The following is a 22,121-nucleotide window of genomic DNA, read 5'->3' as shown; positions in this document are numbered from 1 at the left end:
TCTTTTGCAGGCGACTCTTCAAGAAGCGGCAGCGAATGGTTGCGCAGAGGTTCCCTGCGAAGAAAAAGGCAATTGTAGGGCAGCTCGAGTTACTCCTCCGCCCGCTCCAGGGTATAATACCCCTGGGGGTGAGATCCGTTTTCCCCTCTTCCAACCAACTACTTGCGGATTTCCCACCCCATTTGTCGGGGGGGGGGGCGGAGGGGAGAAGGGAAAAAAAGGTTTAAAAGCACCGTATGAAATGCAACAAACCAAAATAAAGTAAAAAGATGCAAAAGGCCGGCCCGTTTTTCAGGACGGTTTTGGAGGCCTTAAAGAAGAAATAAAACGTCTCTCATCATTACTGCTTGGCTAAATGAAGTACTGTGCAGTGTGGACAAATAAAAAGGGTATCCCTTTCCAACTGCTGTCAATTCTCTCGGCTGTTTCCCACAGTCTCTGACTTGCTCTTCTGTCCGGTCAGTTGCACTTCCGGTGCTGTAGAGGGCAGCAGGTATCCAGCGGATCACTACTCAAGATCTGGGGTTATTTTATAATTTGCAATGGAAGATGGTAACCAGAAGAGCACAAAAATTCAGTGAGGCCGCATTTGCATTTCACAATGCGGTGCTAAAATAATTGCAGCTGCTGAGATACTTTTTTTTGGTGTCATCTTTCTTCCCAGATCAAAGGCATGGACTGATGGCATGTAATCTACTTTTAGGGGAGTCCCCAAGAAACAGAATGTGTATCTTGTTTACTGGGGGTTCTGCAGCCTCCACTTTTTCTCCAAAAAGTTGCTAGTAGGGACATTTCTGTTGGCTTCAGACTGGATCCCAGCACCGTGAGTTTTCTGATTTCCCAGAGTGATTAAAAACTTTCTTATTCATTCTTCCCTCCTCCTTACCCACCTTCTTGAATCATAGGAGAAAAGAAAGTAAATTCTGCAATTTGCTTGAGTATGGCTCCTTGGTCACACAAGGAAAAATGTATTCCTGATCTATTGTCTCTCCCAACTCAATTGCATTTATAAGATGAGGAGCTAGCAGGTAGTTTTAAAGTTGGAGATAATGATCCCATTCACAAGATCTGTGCAATTTCTCAGGTGTAACCCTAATTTGCTTTTCAAAAGCAGATTTTTTTTGCCTATAACGTAAGTGGTAGGGATCAAGGAGTTCAGTCATTCACCTACTCCATGCAATAATGCATGACAAGAATATTCCAAAGATGTTTTCCGCTTTGAAGGCAGCTGTTTCCTGCCCCTCTAGGTATAACCAGAAAACATATTGAGGTAACTTTTCTCTTTACAGGAAACTGACAAGTAGATCAGTGATTCATTTGCTAATCTGAAAGCAATTTGTGCTTCTTGGGATACATTTTTAAAAAAAAAAAAACTTCAGTATTAGCGGACAAGTTCTATTATGTTTGAGGTTTCCATTGTATACACAAAAACAGATTAGCTATCAGTTGATTCTATCATCAATAGTAGTGAGGCGATAACATCTTTCATTGCACCCAAGGACAGCAGGCCACTTAGGGACACAGAGAAGAGCATGTAGCATAGACAAAACTATCCTTTAACAACTGTCGCTGTCCCATCTATCACCTGCATGCTCTCTGTTCAAATAAATGTGCAATTGCGGCAACAAATATCAGCATGTGCCATGTAGCAAAAGCAGCAAACAGTATAAGAGTACCTCTCTGCCTCCTTGCTCACTCAAGGTCCTTTCTCAATACTGTCAGTGATATGTTGGGAAGAGGCCAAGTGACACTAGCGATCCATTCCAGCAACAAGCAAAGATTACTAACATTAGAATGGTAACTCAAGAGGAACTGTTACCAGTGCCAATGCCGGCTTGCTCCATATAATGGTAGTTCTAGTTATGAAAGAACTGTAGACAGATCACAGGCTGCCTTGTGAATATCACTGATCAAATAGAATACTCAGGAGCAGATGCTTCAAAAAAATTGTGCAGCAAAAGCGTATTTGTGGAATAAACTATCCATTTAAAATCCAGGATTTTAACAACCAGACAGTGTAGGTTATATAATTATAATTCCCAATAAATAATGGGAAGACTTTTGTGGGAAAGGTATAAGCTATATCTTTTCTACAAAAGTCTTCCCATTAATTATTTTTGTCTGACTTAGCATAAATTGATACAATACATTGGGTACTAAATTATATAGTCTCCCATCAGGTTATACGTTCTTTTTCCAATGGGTGGTAACCAGTGCCTGCCAAAAGGTTGGGATTACAATCTCCCTAACACTTTTTTATTTGGCCATGTTTATTTGTGTTAATGGGTGTAGTAGTCCAAAATATCTAGCATAAACATATTTCAATTTTCATTAAAATCAGTACTGATGTGACTTAATCTTAAAAGTGTAATGAGTTTCGGTGTTTCTCCCTTTATGTTGTAAATTCTTCTGGAAACTGTTACTTATTAATTCATTCAGTTTGATGTTGCCTGACTCCAAATGACTATTACTGATCTTAATACTCTATTTTAAGTGTCAGGGATGTTTGAGAACCAAACCTGAGAAGGAAAAGCTGATGTCATTGGTCAGGAAGAGCTAGGGTGGGATCCTATTCTGGCTCAAAGCCTGCTAATTGTTCCTGCAGTATGTAGATTAAATCAGTGTCTCCAGCACAGGGGCCCTCATACCACAACTTCCGATTCAACACAATGGCAGAAAGAAAACATTAAAAAATCATAGCAGTGATTGGATCCATATTAAACCTGGTTGGAAATTATTGGGAGATGCTAACATAAAACCAATTAGCTCTTCCTGAATGTTGCAGCACAACTTTCAGGCAATTAATCTTAAATAGGCTGCAATATCTTTTGACGGTTTCAAACTTCAGTTTCATCTGCAAGTGCATCCTGCATATACTACACAGTACTTGAAAATGTTAAATGCTTTCATGTTTCTTCCTATTGTACTCTGTGTGTTTCACTAGACAAAATGATTTCTAAAATAATTTATATTGTAATATTGCAAAAATATAGTGATCTAAGGGCTTAATTGTTCTTGAGTAATTATGAGGTTTTAAATGTAGATGTGCAGGAGTTTCATGGGAAATATGTCTATAAATTTGCTTGCTTATGGTTCAAATAATATCTTAAGTCAAAGTCACATTATGACTTTAGTCTGTGAAACTGACCGCAGACTAATCCATCTACAACTTAATCATGCTGTGATTATTTCCTAGCAACAGGAAAGAACTGGTTGCTGTTTGTAAAGTAGCATCGTTCCTTTGGTATACAGTCATTATTTGCTGACATTAGATGGGGCTCCTGCAAATCTCTTCAACATGTGAGAGATGAGCAACAGAAAGCAGGGCCATTTTGCTGCCAAATAATCTGAAATAAAAGTTGAATCAACAAGTAGGATAATTTTTTTCCAGTTGAGTACGCTAAATTAAACAGTTTAAAGCAGTCAGTGTTCTACAAGTTCAACAAGACAGGAATGATCAGAGAATATAAGAAGAATCATTAGAATGCCCTCTTGCTTACTTGCTTTCATAGCAAATACAATATGAATCAACTGTTTTACTCTGCTCCAGCTATGGATAGCCCAAAGTGGCAGAGTACATATCTAAGCTATGATTTACTGAGTAAACAAAGTTGCTCAGTGAGAAAGATGGATAGTCTCCAAATTTGATATATAAATGAAATAAAACAAATAAAAATAAATAAATGTTATTGGATTTGTACAATATATTCAATAATTCAGTATATTTAGCTATAGTTTATATGACACTTAGAGGCTATGTTAAATTGACGCTCTTAGTCAAAATGAAACAAAACATATTATGACCGAGATCTTTTCAGGGCAAGTGACATGCTATAGTATGGAAATGCTTAATTGAGATCATCAAATGTATACACCATCAGCATACGGCATTCCCCAAGCAGAAGCCGTTGCTACATCTTTTCTGGAATGAAAAAGGGATGTGTTTTTTCTTCATAATAACACTGTTATATACAGCATCAACCAAAGATTAAGAGATCTCCTTCCCAGTGGAGTTTTAGACACCTGGAGAAGTCTATGTTTACTTATTCATTCTTTTTAAAGTATCTGTTTTCCTCCAAGCAAACAATTTCTCATCCATTAATTCACAGTTCTCCTGTCTCCTTCAGTTACTTCATTTCTAAAGGAAAGGACCTGCCTTGTACCTATAGCAGGGTAAGGAGAGGAGGAAGCACACCATTAGCATAAATATATATATATATATATATATATATATTTCTCAGGATACAGGAAAAAAAATGCTGGGAACAAGGGAAGGGACTTGTGCCCAGTGGGCAATCAATTCCTTGGATTTTGAGCTTCTCTGAGAGTTGTCCTCTGGCATTACAGTACAAGATACTAGGAGACACAGCCCATGATATTAGCAATCATATAAATAGAACAGCCTCATAGTGTTTTATGATGCTGTACCCCAAATTGGTTAATGCTGCTCCCTGCGCTCTTAAGAACTCTTGTCAGAAAGTGACAAGCAACCATTTTAAAACATTATTTTACTTTGTAGACATAGTGTAGTACAAATTCTGGTTATAATGAAAACATCTTGTCCTACTTGGTGGATGCAGCAGTCTTAAAAAATTCTTATCTGACTTCTGATACTTCCATTGTGATGAAATCCTCTTTTAAAAGCTGTGGGACCTACTTGTTCAGCTTGAGACAAAAAGTGATGGAGTGGGATGCAGTGGAATGGAAGTATCAGCCATGTTTGCCTCAGATGGATCCCAGTGTTCTCTGAATGGAAGGAGACTTTCCATAATCATTACAGTTAATTTGGATATAACCTATTATTATTGAAGTAAATCATTGCAATTCAGTTTAGAATAATTGCATTTGACCAATCATTGTTTATTGAATTTGTGACTTAACTGCAGAAAGAGTTGATTTCTAATTGCAATTTATAATGCAAATCTGTGCAAAAGGTCTAATAATTGATATATTTTTTATTTAGATCAGAATAAATGGACAGTTATACTTTTTGGTGGGATGCTATTAGCAACCAAATTTACATTTGGAGCAATGGAAAAGACCTGCAACTGCAGCACAGATATCACCTTTCAGAAATTTAGGACTAAATTAGCTCCTGAGACATGTTGTTTGAATTTCACATGGACTAAAATCGATATTTTGGACTGGAGCATCTTTGCTGGAACTGTAGGGTTGAAAGAGCTGCACCTATCAAACTGTGATATATCACATATTAAGAATGTAAGTATTGATTCTTTTAGCCTGGAAATTCTGTACTTGGACCATAACAAATTAAATTGGCTTCCAGATAATTTCCTGAGACATGCACCCAGCCTGCGTGTTATTCACTTGGAGAACAATCAACTCCAGAATTTATGTGAATCATTCCTCGAAACATCTAACCGCATTCAGGAGATCTACCTTGATTTCAATAACTTAACTTCCCTTCCTTCTGGGATTTTCAAACCTTCCCTTCTCACACTTGGTCTCTCTCACAACAGTTGGGATTGCACTTGCAATTTTCTTGAACATCTAGGAAAATATATCCTTAGTTCATTTGACATCATTTGTCACACCCCAGAACATTACTATGGCATAAACATAAAAAACATTTCCAAGGCAGAATTGTGCCAGACTCATAGACTCACAGCTCTGTTTATTTGCTTACCTCTGGTTGCTGTTCTTGTCTTGGTCACCTGTTACTTTTGCAAGCGCAAAAAGAAGATGAAGAGAAAGACAGGCTATGCTCTTCATGATAGAAAGGAATGCCAGTTGGCTACAGTGGAGAAGAATGGAACCAATAGATCAGATGATCACCAATGCTCTATTCCACCTATTATGGCTGTTCATGGTGCTGCAGGGAGTGAAAACAACTTGTTGAGAAACCAAATTTTGTTTAAACCTTCAACTGCACTATTGGAGAGCAGCAGAGACCTTTATGAGGAAGTGGAGATTAAACGGGGGACTTCTGATGATTCCTTGACATGTAGACATCTTGATCAAGAAAAGTTGGGAACAACAAAACCAGTCACTGAAGAGGAAGAGACAATAGATGGGGAAACCGAAGCTGAGACATTGAGTGTAACAGATGTTCTGCGAGATTCAGCAGACCGTGAGAGACTCTACATGAACAAATCAGTAGATTATTACAACCTTGTCCCTGGGATTGAGTTGGAAGACTCAGATCACATGGAGAATGAGAATGTTAATCTTTGCTGAGGCTGCTTCTTGGAAGAATAGGATTTTATTGTACATTAGATTGATCTATTGATGTGGAGGATCAACTTCTATATAAAAATGAGACCATATCATGCTTCCCCCCCCCCCCATTTTGCAGAACTAGAAAACTTTGAAAGGAACATCCAATGTAATTAAGCATAGAAAAAAAAAGCAATCTTAGAGCAGTGTGAACAGTGGGACTAAGTGGGCTATCTAACCAAAGATCATTCCCAGCCCAGTTATACTATGCCTTTTAAATACATACTTCACGGTTTTCAAAATTAATGCTTCTCATAATTAAACATTTCTTGAGAGGAAAGGCTTAAAAATAAAAAACTTTTTTCAAAACCTGAGGCTTTCCGACCCCATATGAATAAGAAAGGGGAGGTAATCTGGCAGAAAATGTTTTTATTCCCTTTAAAAAGCACGTTCCCATTTCTTAATTCACAGCTCTCTCATATTTTTATATTACTATACTAAGAGCCAGGATGGCATAGTGGTTAGAGTGCAGTACTGCAGGCTATTTCTGCTGACTGCAATTTGACAGTTCAAATCTCACCACCAGGCTCGAGGTTGACTCAGCCTTCCATCCTTCTGAGGTCAGTAAAATGAGGACCCAGATTGTTGGGGGCAATGTGCTGACTCTGTAAACTGCTTGAGAGAGGGCTGTAAAGCATTGTCAAGCTGCATATAAATCTAGTATATACTATACTATATACTATTTATATATTATTTATATTATATAAAATTCGGCATTATTTTCTACATGGCTTTTCCTTTATGTTTTTTTTCCAAGTCTACCTCCTGAATTCTGACATTCTGTATCCTAGCGTTCATTCTTGCATATGAGCCAATCTCTCCAGCCAACCCTCCTACATGTTTAGCTACATCAGTCTTGGATTGTTTCCAATTTTTTAATCATTCCTATTTCAAATTCCTGTCAGGTGGAGACACTGCCTCCTAGTGGCAAGGATTGCATAAACCCATTCTCTTAAAAGATTCTTTTGACTGTTAAAATATTTCAAACACTTAGCATATCCTTATTTAATTAACACATTTTCTAACCTATCCAATAATAACAGTAATTTGCATTCATTTGTTTTGCTTTCACAGTGTCTGGGCACATATAGCTTGGCCTTGTGCAAATTCCTGAAACAGTCTTCTTTTGGGCACCTTTCATGATTGACCCATCAGTTGAATACTAGAGAGAGATTTCCATAAGTTAAGTGAAGGCTAATGGAACAAAAATAGGTTGTTGGTACAAATCACATGTGAAATATCATATATGTACTTGCATGTGCATTATGTAGACATCCTTTATTTGTGGGGTCCTTGGAGCTCGCTGAGCTCGGTTGTTTATTTGCAGACACTTCATTATCAAAGTAGGGTAACATCATGAGTATTAGTAGGGAACGGGGGTTTGCTCTCATTTTATATACTGCAGGCTGTGGGCCAGATGCGTCACGCACTGGCCACGCCCACCCCCATTTTAGTGAAGGGCGTAAAAATCACAATATGTCACGTGATTACAATATTTCACTCCCTATAGGTGTGAAACCTTTATTTTTCTGGCAGTTGGGATATTGGTGACATTATACCATTTGAATCATTTAGTATTACATACTTTACTGCTATTAGCACACTAAAATGTAAGATCTTTATCACAGTTAATTATGCTTCAAAACTACCTTATATAGGAGTCACATTTATAAAAGCACTGTTGCTTATTACTACATTTTCACAGCTAAACAAATGTTAAGAACTGGTTCAATCAAGCCATTTACAGTTCAAATTTAGGGAAAGTAAGGAATGCTATTTTTATAATTTTCTCAATGCATTCAATATTCACAAAATTAGGCACACGCTCTCACACCAGTATCTTAGACTAATGGTCCAAAAAATGAAGAAAAACTGATATTTTAAAAAATCTAAACTAAGAAATAATTTTATACTGACATTGCTTACTGTAAAGTAAGTGTTGCTTACTATAAAGTATGTTTATGTCTGTGGTGTACGTAGAATTGTACTGTGTATACATTTTGTTTTATCTCTGTTCTTGTAACTTGTCTCAAAAAGAATAAAAGAATATTGCTAAAAAGGAAAAGCTAATTTAATACCAGATTAAATATATTATTATGGAATAAATGTTTTAGAAACTAAAGAAACTACAATAGTACTTGTTTTTTCCTCTTAAATATTGTAGGATTTTAAAATACCTCATTTATAAAAAACATCTATGGTGAATTGATGACCTCAAAGCATGAACATTTTAATGAGTGACTCTTTCCTTGTTATTTGAACCATTTAAGCCACACAGTCTACAGTCTCGTATTTATCACTCTCTGGAATCTCATACATGTTCCTTGATCAGTTAGTCCTGTTTTTATTATCCCCCTAGAATGTGGACATATAAAACTGGACATTTGTCTCTGTTAGCTCAGGATTGGGTTGGAGACAGAGTGCAGCAATAGGAAAGTTCTAATGGCAAGTAAGGAAAGCATGATATACCAATGTGTACACTCCGGTGTTGATGTTCCTTTTGTTCTTCACTCATGCTAAGTCAGCTGTAACTAATTGCATACAAGAGGCATTGGTCATCTTACCATTGTTGAGAAGAAAGAGATTGCATATTCATCTCAGAAGTACATCTATATGTTACAATTTCATTTCTTCCCTTATTTAAATCAGAAGTTTTCTCAGTGGACCAGCAGAAAACATTACCACTGTTAAAATGAACTGGTTTTTGTTTTTATTTTTATTTTTTATTCCCTATTCTAGATAATTAATAGGGAATAGCATCATACTTAAAGGTACAAGCAACATAGGCTATTCAAAGATGTTCATACTGTTCATATGTTTATAAATCTTCACTGCACAAATAATTGGTTTGGAAATCTAGCCCCGTGGCCTCATTTTTGCAGAGTTCCATAGAACTCAATTCTCTCCCCATTCCTATTTAGCATATACTGTACATGAAAACTTTGGGCAAAATCATTTGTCAGCATGGGGTCAAAAATCGGTATCCTTATGATACTCCATTATACATCTCTGCCTTGGGCTCATTGATTCCGAATGAGATGATGGACTTCCAGGCAGAGTTGGTGTGCAATTTGAGGATACTCCTGCATTTTTCAGGTCCCACTTGAGAAGCAGATGGCAGCCATGGCCAGGGCAAACTTTGCACAATTGCATCTTGTATGCCAGTTGTCCCTGTTCCTAGATTGGGAAGCACTATTCAGAGTCACTCACGCCTTTGTCACCTCCGATTTGGCTTTACATGAGATTGTCCCTGAAGAGCATTTAGGAGACGCAGCTGATCCAAAATGCAGTGGCACAGATAATATTGGATGCTCCATGGTATACCTATGTTAAACTGCACTCTGATGGCTCCCAGTAAACTTCCAGGTACAATTCAAGGTGTTGGTTATCACATTTAAAACCCTACTTGGCATGGGAACAAGTTACCTATGGGATTACCTCTCCCCAGATTTGGCAGAATAAGCATAATCATGGCCCCATCAGTGAAGCAGCATCACTTAAAAGCTGTCTTCCCTTTCATGGTGCTTCTTCCCCCATGATACAGACAGTTTATCAGGTGCTGCTTCATTTAATAATCAGGAAAGAAACCACTCAACTCCATTTGTTTGAAATTAAGTGTACTTTTACTAATTGCAAACGAATAGTAGCAAAGCTAAGCTGAGTCTGGTTAATTAGGCGCGAAAGCAATGAATATCATGTATAGGTCAATCCCCTCCCCTTGGCACCCCAGTCCATAGTCCAATTAAAATTCACCCAACTGTCAGGTGGGAGATATCTTCAAAAAACATCATCAGGGTGGAATGCTGGACAGTTAACCTTGGCGGGAAACTCCCTTCCTCCACATGCGCAATGAGATGGTCAGGACAGCTTCTAGAATATTCCTCCAGCACATAATGATTCCCCTCCCAAATACCATGCCCCCCCTCCCCGTTTCAATGGCAGCCGAAGCAGCAGCAAGGCAGAGGCTGACACAGTCAAATATTCAATCCTGATGACCTATTCGCTCAGTCACGGTTCACCAAGAGGCTAATAGAGCTCTCCTGTGGGTTCAGGTGTATTTTTTATGTTTCTAATAAGAGTTATTAAGAGCCTCAACTTGGTTTCTTTTATCTAATAGTCTGTGATTGTGTTTTATGTTTACCGTACTTGTTTGCCACACGAGTGCCTCTGTTAGATTTAACTGCATTAATTATACACAGAGCTTATTAATTTTGGTTTGATGGATGAATATAAAGCAGAGGATCACACTACCCCAGCAAGCAATACATGTGCAGTAAGATCACTAACTAGTGTTTGGCCTTTTCTCATTGTTATTTTGAATGGCATCACTTCAATAAACCAGCTGTCATTTGATGGATGAGATAAGTCTGGAGCAAAAAAAGACCCGCTTTTGTGAGGGGGGGACGACAGAACTTGGCTTAGCTTAAATATTTAGGTTCAGATCAGTAAATACTATGTGCAATGATAAACACTTTAAAAGCTTCTTCCAACTGAATGGGCGTTAAGTGGTCCTTGATAAGAAATGCAGTGATGCTGACTGAGGTCAGACCAACCAAACAAGGACAAAAGAACTTTGAAGGATAGATTTACGGGCAGCAATAACTATGGCAAACCAAGGGTTTGTCATCTGTGAAATAAATTATAATCTTGTGAAATTGCAGAGTTATAAATTCTTGCCTGCGTAAACTTCCATCTATTTCCCAGGGGAATTCAAGAAGAGCAAATGTTTAAACTATTTTTCAGGGTCAACTTTTAGCATCAGTGGGACTGAACTGAAAGTACTGCATATCAGTGCAATTCACACCCATTTCCTTTTTTCCTCCATTTATTTAGTGAATAATGGGTTATGTTTTATCACTTCCCTCTCCAGATAGAGTCCTGGTCCAATAAATATTTTTCTTTTCCTTATTCAAAAAATAACTTTTCTGAAAACTTTTTCTTATTCATGTTTTTATCAAGAAGATGTCTAAAATTAATTGGAAGGGGAAAGAACTGTATAAACTTAAATGCAATAACCAACTACCTTCAGATAAGGATAACATACCACATTTTAAATTCAAAAACCAAGGGAAAGTCTGACAGAAGAAGGGAAGGGCTACTTAAAATATAATAGATGTTTTCAGTCAAAGGGCCTGGTAAGAATTGCGCTTCTACAATCATTATTGTGAGGCAATATATTTAAAAGATTCGACCAAAAAGATTATTAATAGACTTATGCTCATAATAGATGATGGAATGGTTATATGCAGATGTGTTCTTGGTGAGTCCTCTGCTCCACCTTCAGAATAATTGATGTGGAATCCTGAAGCATCCAGATAGATGAAAGGGAACCAAGAGAGATGGTTTCCCTCTGCTTTCCACAGAGAACCCCCCCCCTTTGCATTCTGTTCCTCAGCTTCCAATACAATCAGTCTGAATCTATATATATATAAAAGCCAAATATCACTCACTCATAACGAAATCTCCAGAATCATAAAGCCTACAAACTTGACATTTGGCTTGTATGTTCCCCTTGGCTTCTATGTGCTCGCTAAGAAAGGATTTTTTTGAAATGACCATCAGAATATTAGTAATTCGTATACAGTAATTAACATACTCTGATACTAAGGAATTCTACTCCCCCTCCCCACCTGAAAAGAACTCTGTTCCAACTGCTAGTTGCCTTATATTAACACCCTCTGATGCTAAGGAGCTAGACATTCTACTCCCCCTCCCCACCTGAAAAGAACTCTAGTCCAACTACCAGTTGCCTCACATTCTGTTACCTCAGTTCAAACTGGCAGATGTTCCACACCTTCACTCAGGAGTGGTCTGGGGTTCCTTACAATACTAAACATTGGTACCTCGCCAAAAAGTCTATGCCTTCCACATATGGAACTGCTTCCGGGCTCAAGGTGGCAGGAGTGATATTCCCTTATGTGTTTCAATTACCGTCCACCACTGAGCCAATGGATTGAACTGGATTTCTCCTGCATTGCCCGATCCCATAGTTTCATTGCAAAGCATGGGTATCCAGTTAATCAAATCTAAAATTCTGGTGAAGTTCTGCTTTCCCACAGTGAAATGTATGTATAAGTGCAAAGAGTAAGAGATATGCTTCCTGAAAAGAGGGGCAAACACATTGCACTTCTCTACCCTAAACTTTCAGAAGCAGTTTAAAGGTGACAATAATCCAAGATTGTCTTCATTTATGATTACATTTATGATCAATGAGGAGAAAAGTGAATGAAAATCACTGCCCTTCCCTGGGTTCCTCTAGATCTTGCAGCAATGAAAATGACCCTGTATCTATTTCATACAGAAGAAAAGAAAAATTACCCTTATCTTTTTTTTAAACACTCATTTTATTACACATGCTCTGTTCAGAGTTTCAGATGAGTATATTTGGCTAGAAATCATGGTCAGGACAGAGATTGGCAATAGGGACAGCGAATTTCATGCAGTGTAGATTCCTGCCAACTCAAGGACAGATGGATAATCAACTCAGCAATGGAGAAAGGCTTTAAAAGATTTGTTCTATTTATGCTTCCAGTCATATCTAGAAACTTTGAAATTATTTCGTTACTCATGAATGCTAATGAAATGAGCTAATTTTACATCATGGATTATATGCATACTATTATATGTAGCTCTGTACTTTTTAAAACATAGTTATATACAAATACTGTGAAATGTGCAATGACCTTTAATTTACCTGCAGGCAGCAGCTTTTTACAGTATGCCTTGTGGATTTTACAATTTACAATTATGGAACAGTTTATTAGTGGGGAATGAGGTGCCCGACTGGATGGGATTTATATAATTATCCATAGACATTTCCCTGCTTTGACATTATAACCCATAACTCTGATTCCATAATTCCAATCTGCCATTTGAGTTACAAGGAACCAAGAAAGAAATGATGAAATACCTTAAGAATACTAATTCTGCATGAACATAAGTTAAATCCTACTGTACAGCAGCCTATGCCACTCTAAATTGGGATAGCGGTGGGGAGTGGGGGATCAGATTGACAGCAGGAACAGGGATAGTGGAAGGAAAGCCATATGCATCAATTGCCTGGTAGGCTTTTCAGAAAAAGGAGACTATAAATCAATATTAAATGTGTTCCTGACTTAATTTGTGCCAAAACTCAGCTTTGTGTCTGTATTTTTCTAGTCTTCTGAGTTGTTTAAAGTTACATTTTCATGAAAGCTTTACAAAAGTAAGTTTGATCACACTTTTATCCCATGTGAAGTTCTATAGTTCCTTATTCTTGGAGTACCAATAGACTCCAATCTATCATTCTAAGCATTTTAATTTATTGACTACGAGGAAGATATTTAAAGGAAGTTCGTAACAAATGTTCTGGTCTCTACAAATTAGTGAGAAATTTACAGCACACTGCAGTCCAAATCCTATGGCAGGTAAGTGCTTATTTCTTTTCATTGGAATAACATCAAGTCTTCATTTTTCCTGGCAGGGACACTGCCAGCGTATCCCCCTATAACATTATCTATGCATGCGGTGCAGCTGTTACTAAAGCTCTCCTGCTGGCTTATACATTACCCTCTTCAGTCCACCAAACAACTCAGCAGCATGCTTAGAAATTCTTTTCTCCATATTTCCTGTTGTTCAATTATCTATTGGTTTTGGGGCAGCTCATTGCAGTTATAATATGTTATTCAAAAGCAATGCCCCTTGGTTTTAAGTGATTTGTTCACAGACTGTGGATTGTGGGGAGAAATATCAACAGTTCACTTCCCTTAATTGTTCTCGTTCCTTCTTGGTATATCATCATTATTCAACATCCAGTCCTGCTTAAAAAATGCAAGAGAACAGAGAAGCTTCAATCTGCCTCAAAAGTATGATGTCTTTTGATTTTCAGAACTAAATTAGAGCAATGCCGCTCCATTTAGAAGTCTAAGGTCACCTAAAATGGACTTGGATTGGTTCTCCTCCTTCTCCCCTATCTGGTATTGCCGTTTTGAGTAGTTGTGGTCTCATTTTTCAGTGTTTCTTTTCCTTTCCACGCCCTTGGCTTTTTATTCTTATTCTGGACTTATTTTATAAGTCATAAATAGCTTGCAAAGTATTGAGAAGCAAAGCAACACGGATGCTTCTAAGAGCAATTATGTTTTTAATGGAGCAATATTCTCTGTAGGTTCAGTTGTTTGCTTGCTGCCCAATGACTATAGTTTATGATTGTAATTTGAGGCTTTCTTAATTGTTTCAGGTTAAGTTTCTGTTTCAAAAGATTATGTTGCAAATATCAACCTCTCTGAGCAAGCAAAGGCATAGAGCACTTTCCTTGAACCAAACAGAATAACTTGCTTAATTTTTGCTGCAGCAGTTTGCATAGTGAACTACATAGCTTTTGTAATCTGATTATCAATGATTATCTACAGTGACTTTAATCGTAGTAGTTATTCTGTAGCAAATGCCTGCAGACAATACTTGTTTTTCCATCCTTCAAAATATTTGGATTAAAACTCATGTTCTGTGATAGTAATATTCAGTAGTTCTTCGCTCTGCAGCAACTTCCTTTATGTTCACCTCTATTCTCTCTTCAAACTGGCAAGAAAGAAAGAAAACATGAGTTTTTTTTCTTTACCTTCAACATTCTCTGTTTTTTGTGACTTAGTTTGTGTCCTCACGGGAGGTTGACGGCGCAGCCATGACTGTCTCCTATACCTTGAAAGTGGCCAATGCTCGCTTTGGGGGCTTCTCTAAGCTGCTCTTCCGCTGGAAAGGGAGCATCTACAAGCTGCTGTACAAGGAATTTCTGGGCTTCATTGTGCTGTATGCAGGACTGAGTGCCATTTACCGGTAGGTTGGCAATTATAATGGTTCATCAGATATTAAAACTTAAGAGGTTTGCAAAACAGATTATTGTAGCTCTGCAAGCATCCTTCTGCAAATGAATCCTATCCTAAGCAGCAGTCTGTGTGAACTGTAATTCCACTGAACTATGAAGCAAAGTTTGAAAACAGGTGGACAATGTTTGTGAGAAGTGAAAATGGGGAACTCAGTATAAATTTCCAGTAGCCTGAGAATAATTTATGATAGAATCTTAAAACATGGAACTATAGCCCCACTTTTCCTCCAACCCTTTCATACACACATAAAATTTGTTTGTTTGCTTGGAGCAGTGTTTCTCAATCTCAACAAATTTAAGGTATCTGGACTTTAACTCCCAGAATTAAAAACCACATGCTCAAAAAACAATATAAGATCAGTATGAAGTTATACCATAATAACAGTCAAGATTCCTATTCATCATTTCATTCCAATAAATGGCAAGACCCCAATTTTATTTTTTCCTCACAGAGCCATTCAAAGGCTGATGCTCATGAAAACAAGTGAAAGATAATTCATTTTCTTTTTTAATTTTTTTTTAAATTATAAAACAAACAAAAACATACATAAAAATATATCATCAATTACATATCTATTTAGCATGTTGCTTGGTCACAAACATTTGTGCATCACCGCTTTCAAATGCATATAAAATCAGTAGTTATCAACCCACTATACCTTAATACATTGATTATCATTGTAAATCATATATTCAATTCACTCTTATAATTTCTTCCTTTTAAACATGTATATAAAGATTAAATTCATATATATGCTAACTGTTGCATCATTGTAAATCTATTAAGTAATAACATATCTTTATGATATCATCAATCTTATTTTAATATTTCTTGCAGTATATATATATACTGCAAGAAATATATATATATAAATTATATATATATAATTTATATCATTACTTTCAATTATATTGTAAAATCATGAAATATCTATCAAATATATATAAATACATCTTTAAAACAAGTCGCAAAACTTAAAAAATTGTTCATCCTCTTGTTCTCTGACTTGAAATACTTGATCGTAAATATTTTAACGGCAGCCAGAATTGTATTTGCAAAAAATTGGAAAAATGAGAAAATACCAACACAGGAGGAAGTTATTCGAAAAACAATGGAATGTGCTGAAATGAGTAAATTGACATTTGAAATCAGAGAATTCATTTTCATTCCTTATGGGAAATCTCACTTTATAACACTTAACGGTATTCCTAAAATCTCCACATCAGGCTGTTTGTCCCAATAGGAGAACTACAGTATGCATTTCCATGATTGGTGAGGTACGATGAATGGGGGCTTTTTCAGGAAGACAAAAACTGCACCCATCTTGAGATTACTTTACATAATCAAGATGTGGCATCTATCTAGAAGGTATATTCAAAAGGGCAAAATGGAGCATCTAAAACAGATAAGCTGAGGATTTTTCTCCCCACCACTGTCTTACCTTAATGCTGCAAAACAAACTGGGTGATAGAGACTTTTGTGGACAGAGGGATGGGGAACTGACATGTGACACTGGACTTTCCAATGATATAGAAAATTGCTGTAGTTTATTCTCCACAGGCACCTAGGCATTCATAGTCAGGGGTTGACCCCAGAAACAGATTCTTCAAGGCTCAAACTATGAACTCAAACTGATTTGTCAAAATAAAATATCAAACCAAAGAAATAAATGGGTGTGGAATCCGTGATCTCTCTGAGCTTGATTGTTTGCTTGCATATGTTTTATTACCTATCTAGGTAGCAATTATCAGTTTAGTGTGTGTGGAGTTCGCTCCTGTTTATATAATAGAGTAGTTCGCCCTACCTGGATTCTCCTTGGTAGTTTTCTCCTTGATAGTTACTTGATTAGGGCACTGTTGTCTGCTTTATTGTTTGTCTGGTGTTATTCCATGCTTACCTGAGTGTTAGCTGCTGGAGGGGAGATGTTATAGTCAAAATGGCTGTGGCAGCAACAATTTGAGGCTTATTCTCCTCCTTTTACATCAACAGTTGCAATGTGCCGTATGGCAATAGTAAAACTATTTCCCAGAGTTGCCTATATTGTATTAATAATATAATTAATATTATATTAATAATATTAATTATAAACTGAAGGGACTTCATCACCATAACATGCAAATTTAAAGTATATGTTAAATAAAATGCTAGTTGAGTCCAGGGACGTGCAGTCAGGGGAGGCAGGGCTTCACCAGTTTCATGAGGAAAAGAAAAGAATTTTTAAAATAATTAAAAAGGCCAAGGTAGTTGCTGCCAGACTCCAAGTCACAGTGACTCTGAGTCTGCTTAGTGCTAACTGTAGGGGGAAGCAAGAGAACTATGGGCCTCCTTTGCATAAGGAATTTTTCGCCTTTTAACCGTTGCCCAGAGTTAAGCAAGGGTTAAAAGGTGAAAAATTCTTTATGCAAAGGAGGCACGTGATTCTCTTGCCTCCTCCTGCAGAGGGCACTTTGTTTAGAGGCTTTTTTTAAACAGTTAAGCAGAGTCATTCACGTGGTGACTCTAGCAGCAACTATCCTAGCCTGCCTGGCCCTGGCTAGACCAAATCTTGCATTTTTGACGCAGCTGGAAGGTATGTGGGTCAGAGGGAGGGGGCAGGGGGGAGGAATTCAAAATTATTTGTAATGTAAGTAATTGTAATTTGTTTTTATTATGTGTGTGTGTGTGTGTGTTTTACCCGCGTCTGCTGGCGTGCGGGCTAGCACATTTATTTTTATTTTTTATTTTTTAAAGCCATGCCGCCTCGCCCCGCCATAGAGTGAAACATGTCCTGATTTGTGGCCGGGAGACACGCTGGCACTTTAAAGTGCATGCCGCCGCCCCGCTGTATGGCCGGGGTGGTGGCATGCATTTTAAAGTGCTGGCATGCCTTCTGGGCCGGCCATTCAGCGGGACATGCTTGATATGCTCCCCGGCGATCTCCACCGCCTTCTCCCTGAAATCCACGCCGATGGTGGCCTCGGTGCTGACGGGGAAGGTGCCGCTGCAGAAGCGAACCGTCAGGCAGGTCTTGCCCACGTTGGAGTCCCCGATGACGATGATCTTGAAGATGCGTGCCTGCACTGACTGCTCCAGCGAGGCTTCCAGCTCCATCCCGGCGGGCGGAGAGGGTAAGGGAAGACTGGAGGTGATGGGTGGGCAGGCGGGCTCAGCAGCGCTGCTGCACCGGCAGAGCCAGCCTGAGGGATGAGGGGCGGCCGAGCCTCAGCCATCCGAGCAGCCTCACTTCACCACCGTCCAGGAGCCTCCCCTGGGGCCGCTCGGCCATTGGCTGTCGGGCACCAGCCAGCTTCCAGAGCCCAGCCCAGCTAACAGCGGAGCTACAGCCCGCAGCTGGAGACCAACATGCTTGGCCCGGAGGGCGGCGGTCCTCTCCTCTCCTCTCTCCCTTCTGTCAGCAATCGGTTCGTGAAGGCTGGGTGAGCCGTAGAAGGGAGGACCCAGTCTCACTCTATGGCAGACCCCGCCAGGACTTTAAAGCCCTGCCGCCGGGGCCCTGCCACCACAGAGGCTTGGCCGCCCCTCGTCCCTCAGGCTGGCTCTGCCGGTGCAGCAGCGCTGCTGAGCCCGCCCGCCTGCCCATTGCCTCCAGTCCTCCCTTGCCCTCTCCGCCTGCCGGGATGGAGCTGGAAGCCTCGCTGGAGCAGTCAGTGCCCAGGGGCATGGCTTTAAAGTGGCAGCAGGGCCCTGGCAGCAGGACTTTAAAGTCCCAGCGCCGGGGCTTCAGCGGGGCTTTCGCGCTTGCCTCACCGGCCATGAAGCTCACCACACGTCACTCAACCAGTGTTTGTTGGACAGTGTTTAAGCTGAACATTGATATTCCCATCACTATTCCCTACTACAGGTTGCAAATCTTAGCATGGCACATACTTAAGATCCAAACAGACAAGATATTCAAGGTGTATTTAAACAGGCTGCTTGAAGCCTTTTCATGTTTTGCCCAGCAGTGGCTAACAAACATAATTAGTTTTCACTTTCCCAAAGCAATAATTAAAGATCTATCTGATCATTTTGATGTGAGTAGAACCTGAACTAGAGGTCATAATTCATTGCAGATAAAGTATAGTAAAATATTAAGAGAGTGTTCAACACTATTGAATGGGGAATGGTGTTCCATGGACTCAACCAGGGGCGTGCAGTCAGGGGAGGCAGGGGAGGCGGGGCCTCACCAGTCTCATGAGGAAAAGAAAAGAATTTTTAAAATAATTAAAAAGGCCAAGGTAGTTGCTGCCAGACTCCAAGTCCATACTCCAGGTACATACAATAATGTGGTATGATGCTAAGTCATGAACTACAGTTTACAAAGTACAGTGGAGCTACATCTCCACAGATTATTACCCAAGTAGACCAAGAGATAACTTGCTTTGGCAGAGATAGGCAAAAGAACCTCAACTCTTGTTAGTTTAAAGAAGAATATTTAGTATGATGCAGTCTCAGGTTGGTATTATTTTATCTTTTGCTCTCTCTCTCTCCAGGTACCTTCTCAATGAATATCAGAAACGTCTCTTTGAAAAGGTAGCTAAATATTGCAAGAGCTCCACTGACCTCATCCCTCTGTCTTTTGTCCTAGGTAGGATTTATTTAACATATTCTTGACGCACAACTTGCTGTGGTTTCTGTTTGTCTGCTTTTATTGTTCAGCTGAAATGGCAGAGTTGTGATGGAAAGTAACTGGGTAATTTAAAATCCTATATTACATTCTATTGGTCAAAGGGAGAGTGCATGCTTTGTTTTTAAAAGAGGCCACAGCCAATTCTGTCTTCTTTAGCTAAGTAGGTCCCCTAACAAGACAGACACAGAATCCCTGGGGCCAGATCTAAGAGAGAGTTCTGAACCAGGGAGAGAAATAGTCCTATGTCCAATAGACCTGTAAGGTACTATATACTTTCTTACCTATATATGTTCCTAAGTGAAAATGTGGGCTGAAAAGTCTGTTAATTTTGGTAATAATAAATTGTTGAATTTATATGACTCTGGGCAGTTTATTTATCTTAGGTATGATTATTAGCCTGAAATCCGAGAATTTATCCTGAATGTAATCCAGTTCCAGAAATTCATTTTTTTTTTTACTACCGGTTCTGTGGGTGTGGCTTGGTGGGCATGGCAGGGGAAGGATACAGCAAAATCTCCATTCACACCCCACTCTGGAGCCAGCCAGAAGTGGTATTTGCCGGTTCTCTGAACTACTCAAAATTTCCGCTACTGGTTTTCTAGAACCTGTCAGAACCTGCTGAATTTCACCTTTGATATAATCTAAATGAATGTAGAATTTAATCATCGCAAGACAGCCATTTTAGTATAATGGTTAAGGCATCTAACTAGAAACTGGGAGAACTAGGTCCACAGCCACTCTCCCCCCCGTCTCTGATTGGGATTACAAAATCCAGAATTCCTTTGCCATCGGGAAATCACTAGATTATAGAAATCTGGATTGGAATACTAGAGCTTTGAAATTTCCCCACATGCTATTTACTCAACCTGTCTTTTCATAATCAGGAAAATGCCCAAAATTCCTTGTTTCATTTTCATGCTGTTCTTCAAGAGCTAAATGCAAAACTTTGAACTCCTTGCTTCCCAACTGTTTCTTTCTGGCCTTCTGAATGACATTCCTCTTCCAAAGATGGGAAGAAATTCTGCAGTTCTTGATAATTGCCTACTTTCTGATGTAACTCTCAAGCATTTTCTTTCCTCTGAAGCTAGGAAGGAATACTTCCAGGATAATCCCACTCATTGTATAGAGCTTTGTACTTCACTCCCCTCATCTGCCCCTGTCCTTCCATCCCCAAGGAAACACTTCCTTTGTAAGCTCTGGAGCTATAGTCCACTGAGGTGTGTTCTTTTTAAACTCCAGGGTTGGGAGAAAGGCTGATTAAAGAGAAGGAAATGGGGAAGTAGAACATAGCCACAAGGTAAATGTCAAAGCCTGGGTATGGAAAAAGGGAAGTGAAGGAGGAGAAATCAAGTATTGGTAACTAAAATGAAAAGGGAAGTGACAATCTGGTATTAATGCCTACATTATGCAGAATGAACATATCCAACATTTTCCTTCAATAAAGACTACCTTTGCAAGTTTTGCTCTAAAAAATGACACAAAGAGGGTAACTTTTCAGAAATTAGCTTGCATGGTCAGAAAAATCAAGATAGTACTCATGATTGTGTGATCAAAGGTCCTGCCTGTGTTGCATCTTAAAAATAGAGCTTCAGTCATACTATAGTGGTTACCTTCTTATGGGTCATATTTGCATCTTGTGAGTACCTTGGCAGAGGTGGGTTGCTACCAGTTTGCATGGGTTTGGGTGAACTGGTAGTGGAAATTGTGCCTGGGTTGCTGAATCGGTAGGGATGGCAGGCTGGCCACGCTCCCTAACCAGTTCTCCGGTCGTCCATGCCATTGCCAGCATGTTTTAAAGTCATTTTATAATGTTCTGTGCATGCACAGAACAATTCTGCGCACACACAGAACAATGTACAGGCAACTGCACATGCGCAAGCAATGCATGGCACATGGGAAGTGAACCGGCAGCAACTCACCCCTGACCATGGGTATTAGTTTATTATTGCTGAAAAGAATGAGGTAGTATGAACAATAACTCTCCCTGCAGGGCCATTTTTCTTTCTTTTAAGGTTTGAAGAATCTATGTCATGCTCCAGAATACCGGAAATACATCAAGCTTTTCTGTTTATTCTGGTTGTGATTGTTACTGTCCTGACTTAGTATGACTGGCTGGATTTATCGTTTTTCTTTTTGAAACAGGAAAGCATTTACTTTGGAAAAGTGAGATTTTGATGGCTGTGGCTTTTCACACACCTGTAGTTTTAGACTCTTCTAAGCATTTTGATATTGAGCCTTGGTGGCACAGTGGTTAGAATGCAGTATTACAAGCTAACTCTGCCCACAGTCTGGAGTTCAATCTTGACAGGCTCCTTCCATCTTTCTGAGGTCGGTAAAATGAGGACCCAGATTATTGGGTGCAGAATTGTAAACCACTTAGAGAGTGCTGTAAAACACTATGGAGTAGGATAGAAGTG

The 22,121-nt window shown here is 39.0% G+C and overlaps 1 protein-coding gene across 2 annotated transcripts in view; it reads left to right on the top strand.

The window, feature by feature from the left end:
- Positions 1 to 22,121, top strand: part of BEST4 (bestrophin 4) — a 30,636-nt gene that overhangs the window by 847 nt on the left and 7,668 nt on the right. The window contains exons 2-3 of one of the 2 annotated variants that reach the window (XM_032217526.1): positions 14,861 to 15,045; positions 19,568 to 19,662. In XM_032217526.1, coding sequence (XP_032073417.1) covers positions 14,894 to 15,045; positions 19,568 to 19,662 — 247 coding nt within the window. In that variant the 5' untranslated portion in view covers positions 14,861 to 14,893. Of the gene's footprint in view, positions 1 to 4,963; positions 6,312 to 14,860; positions 15,046 to 19,567; positions 19,663 to 22,121 lie in introns of those variants that run through there. The other variant, XM_032217528.1, reaches the window with a different exon arrangement.

This window comes from Thamnophis elegans, chromosome 5, assembly GCF_009769535.1.
Source record: "Thamnophis elegans isolate rThaEle1 chromosome 5, rThaEle1.pri, whole genome shotgun sequence".
Lineage (NCBI taxonomy): Eukaryota > Metazoa > Chordata > Lepidosauria > Squamata > Colubridae > Thamnophis > Thamnophis elegans.
Note: the sequence above shows the minus strand (reverse complement) of the source record. Positions and strands in the feature narration are given on the sequence as shown.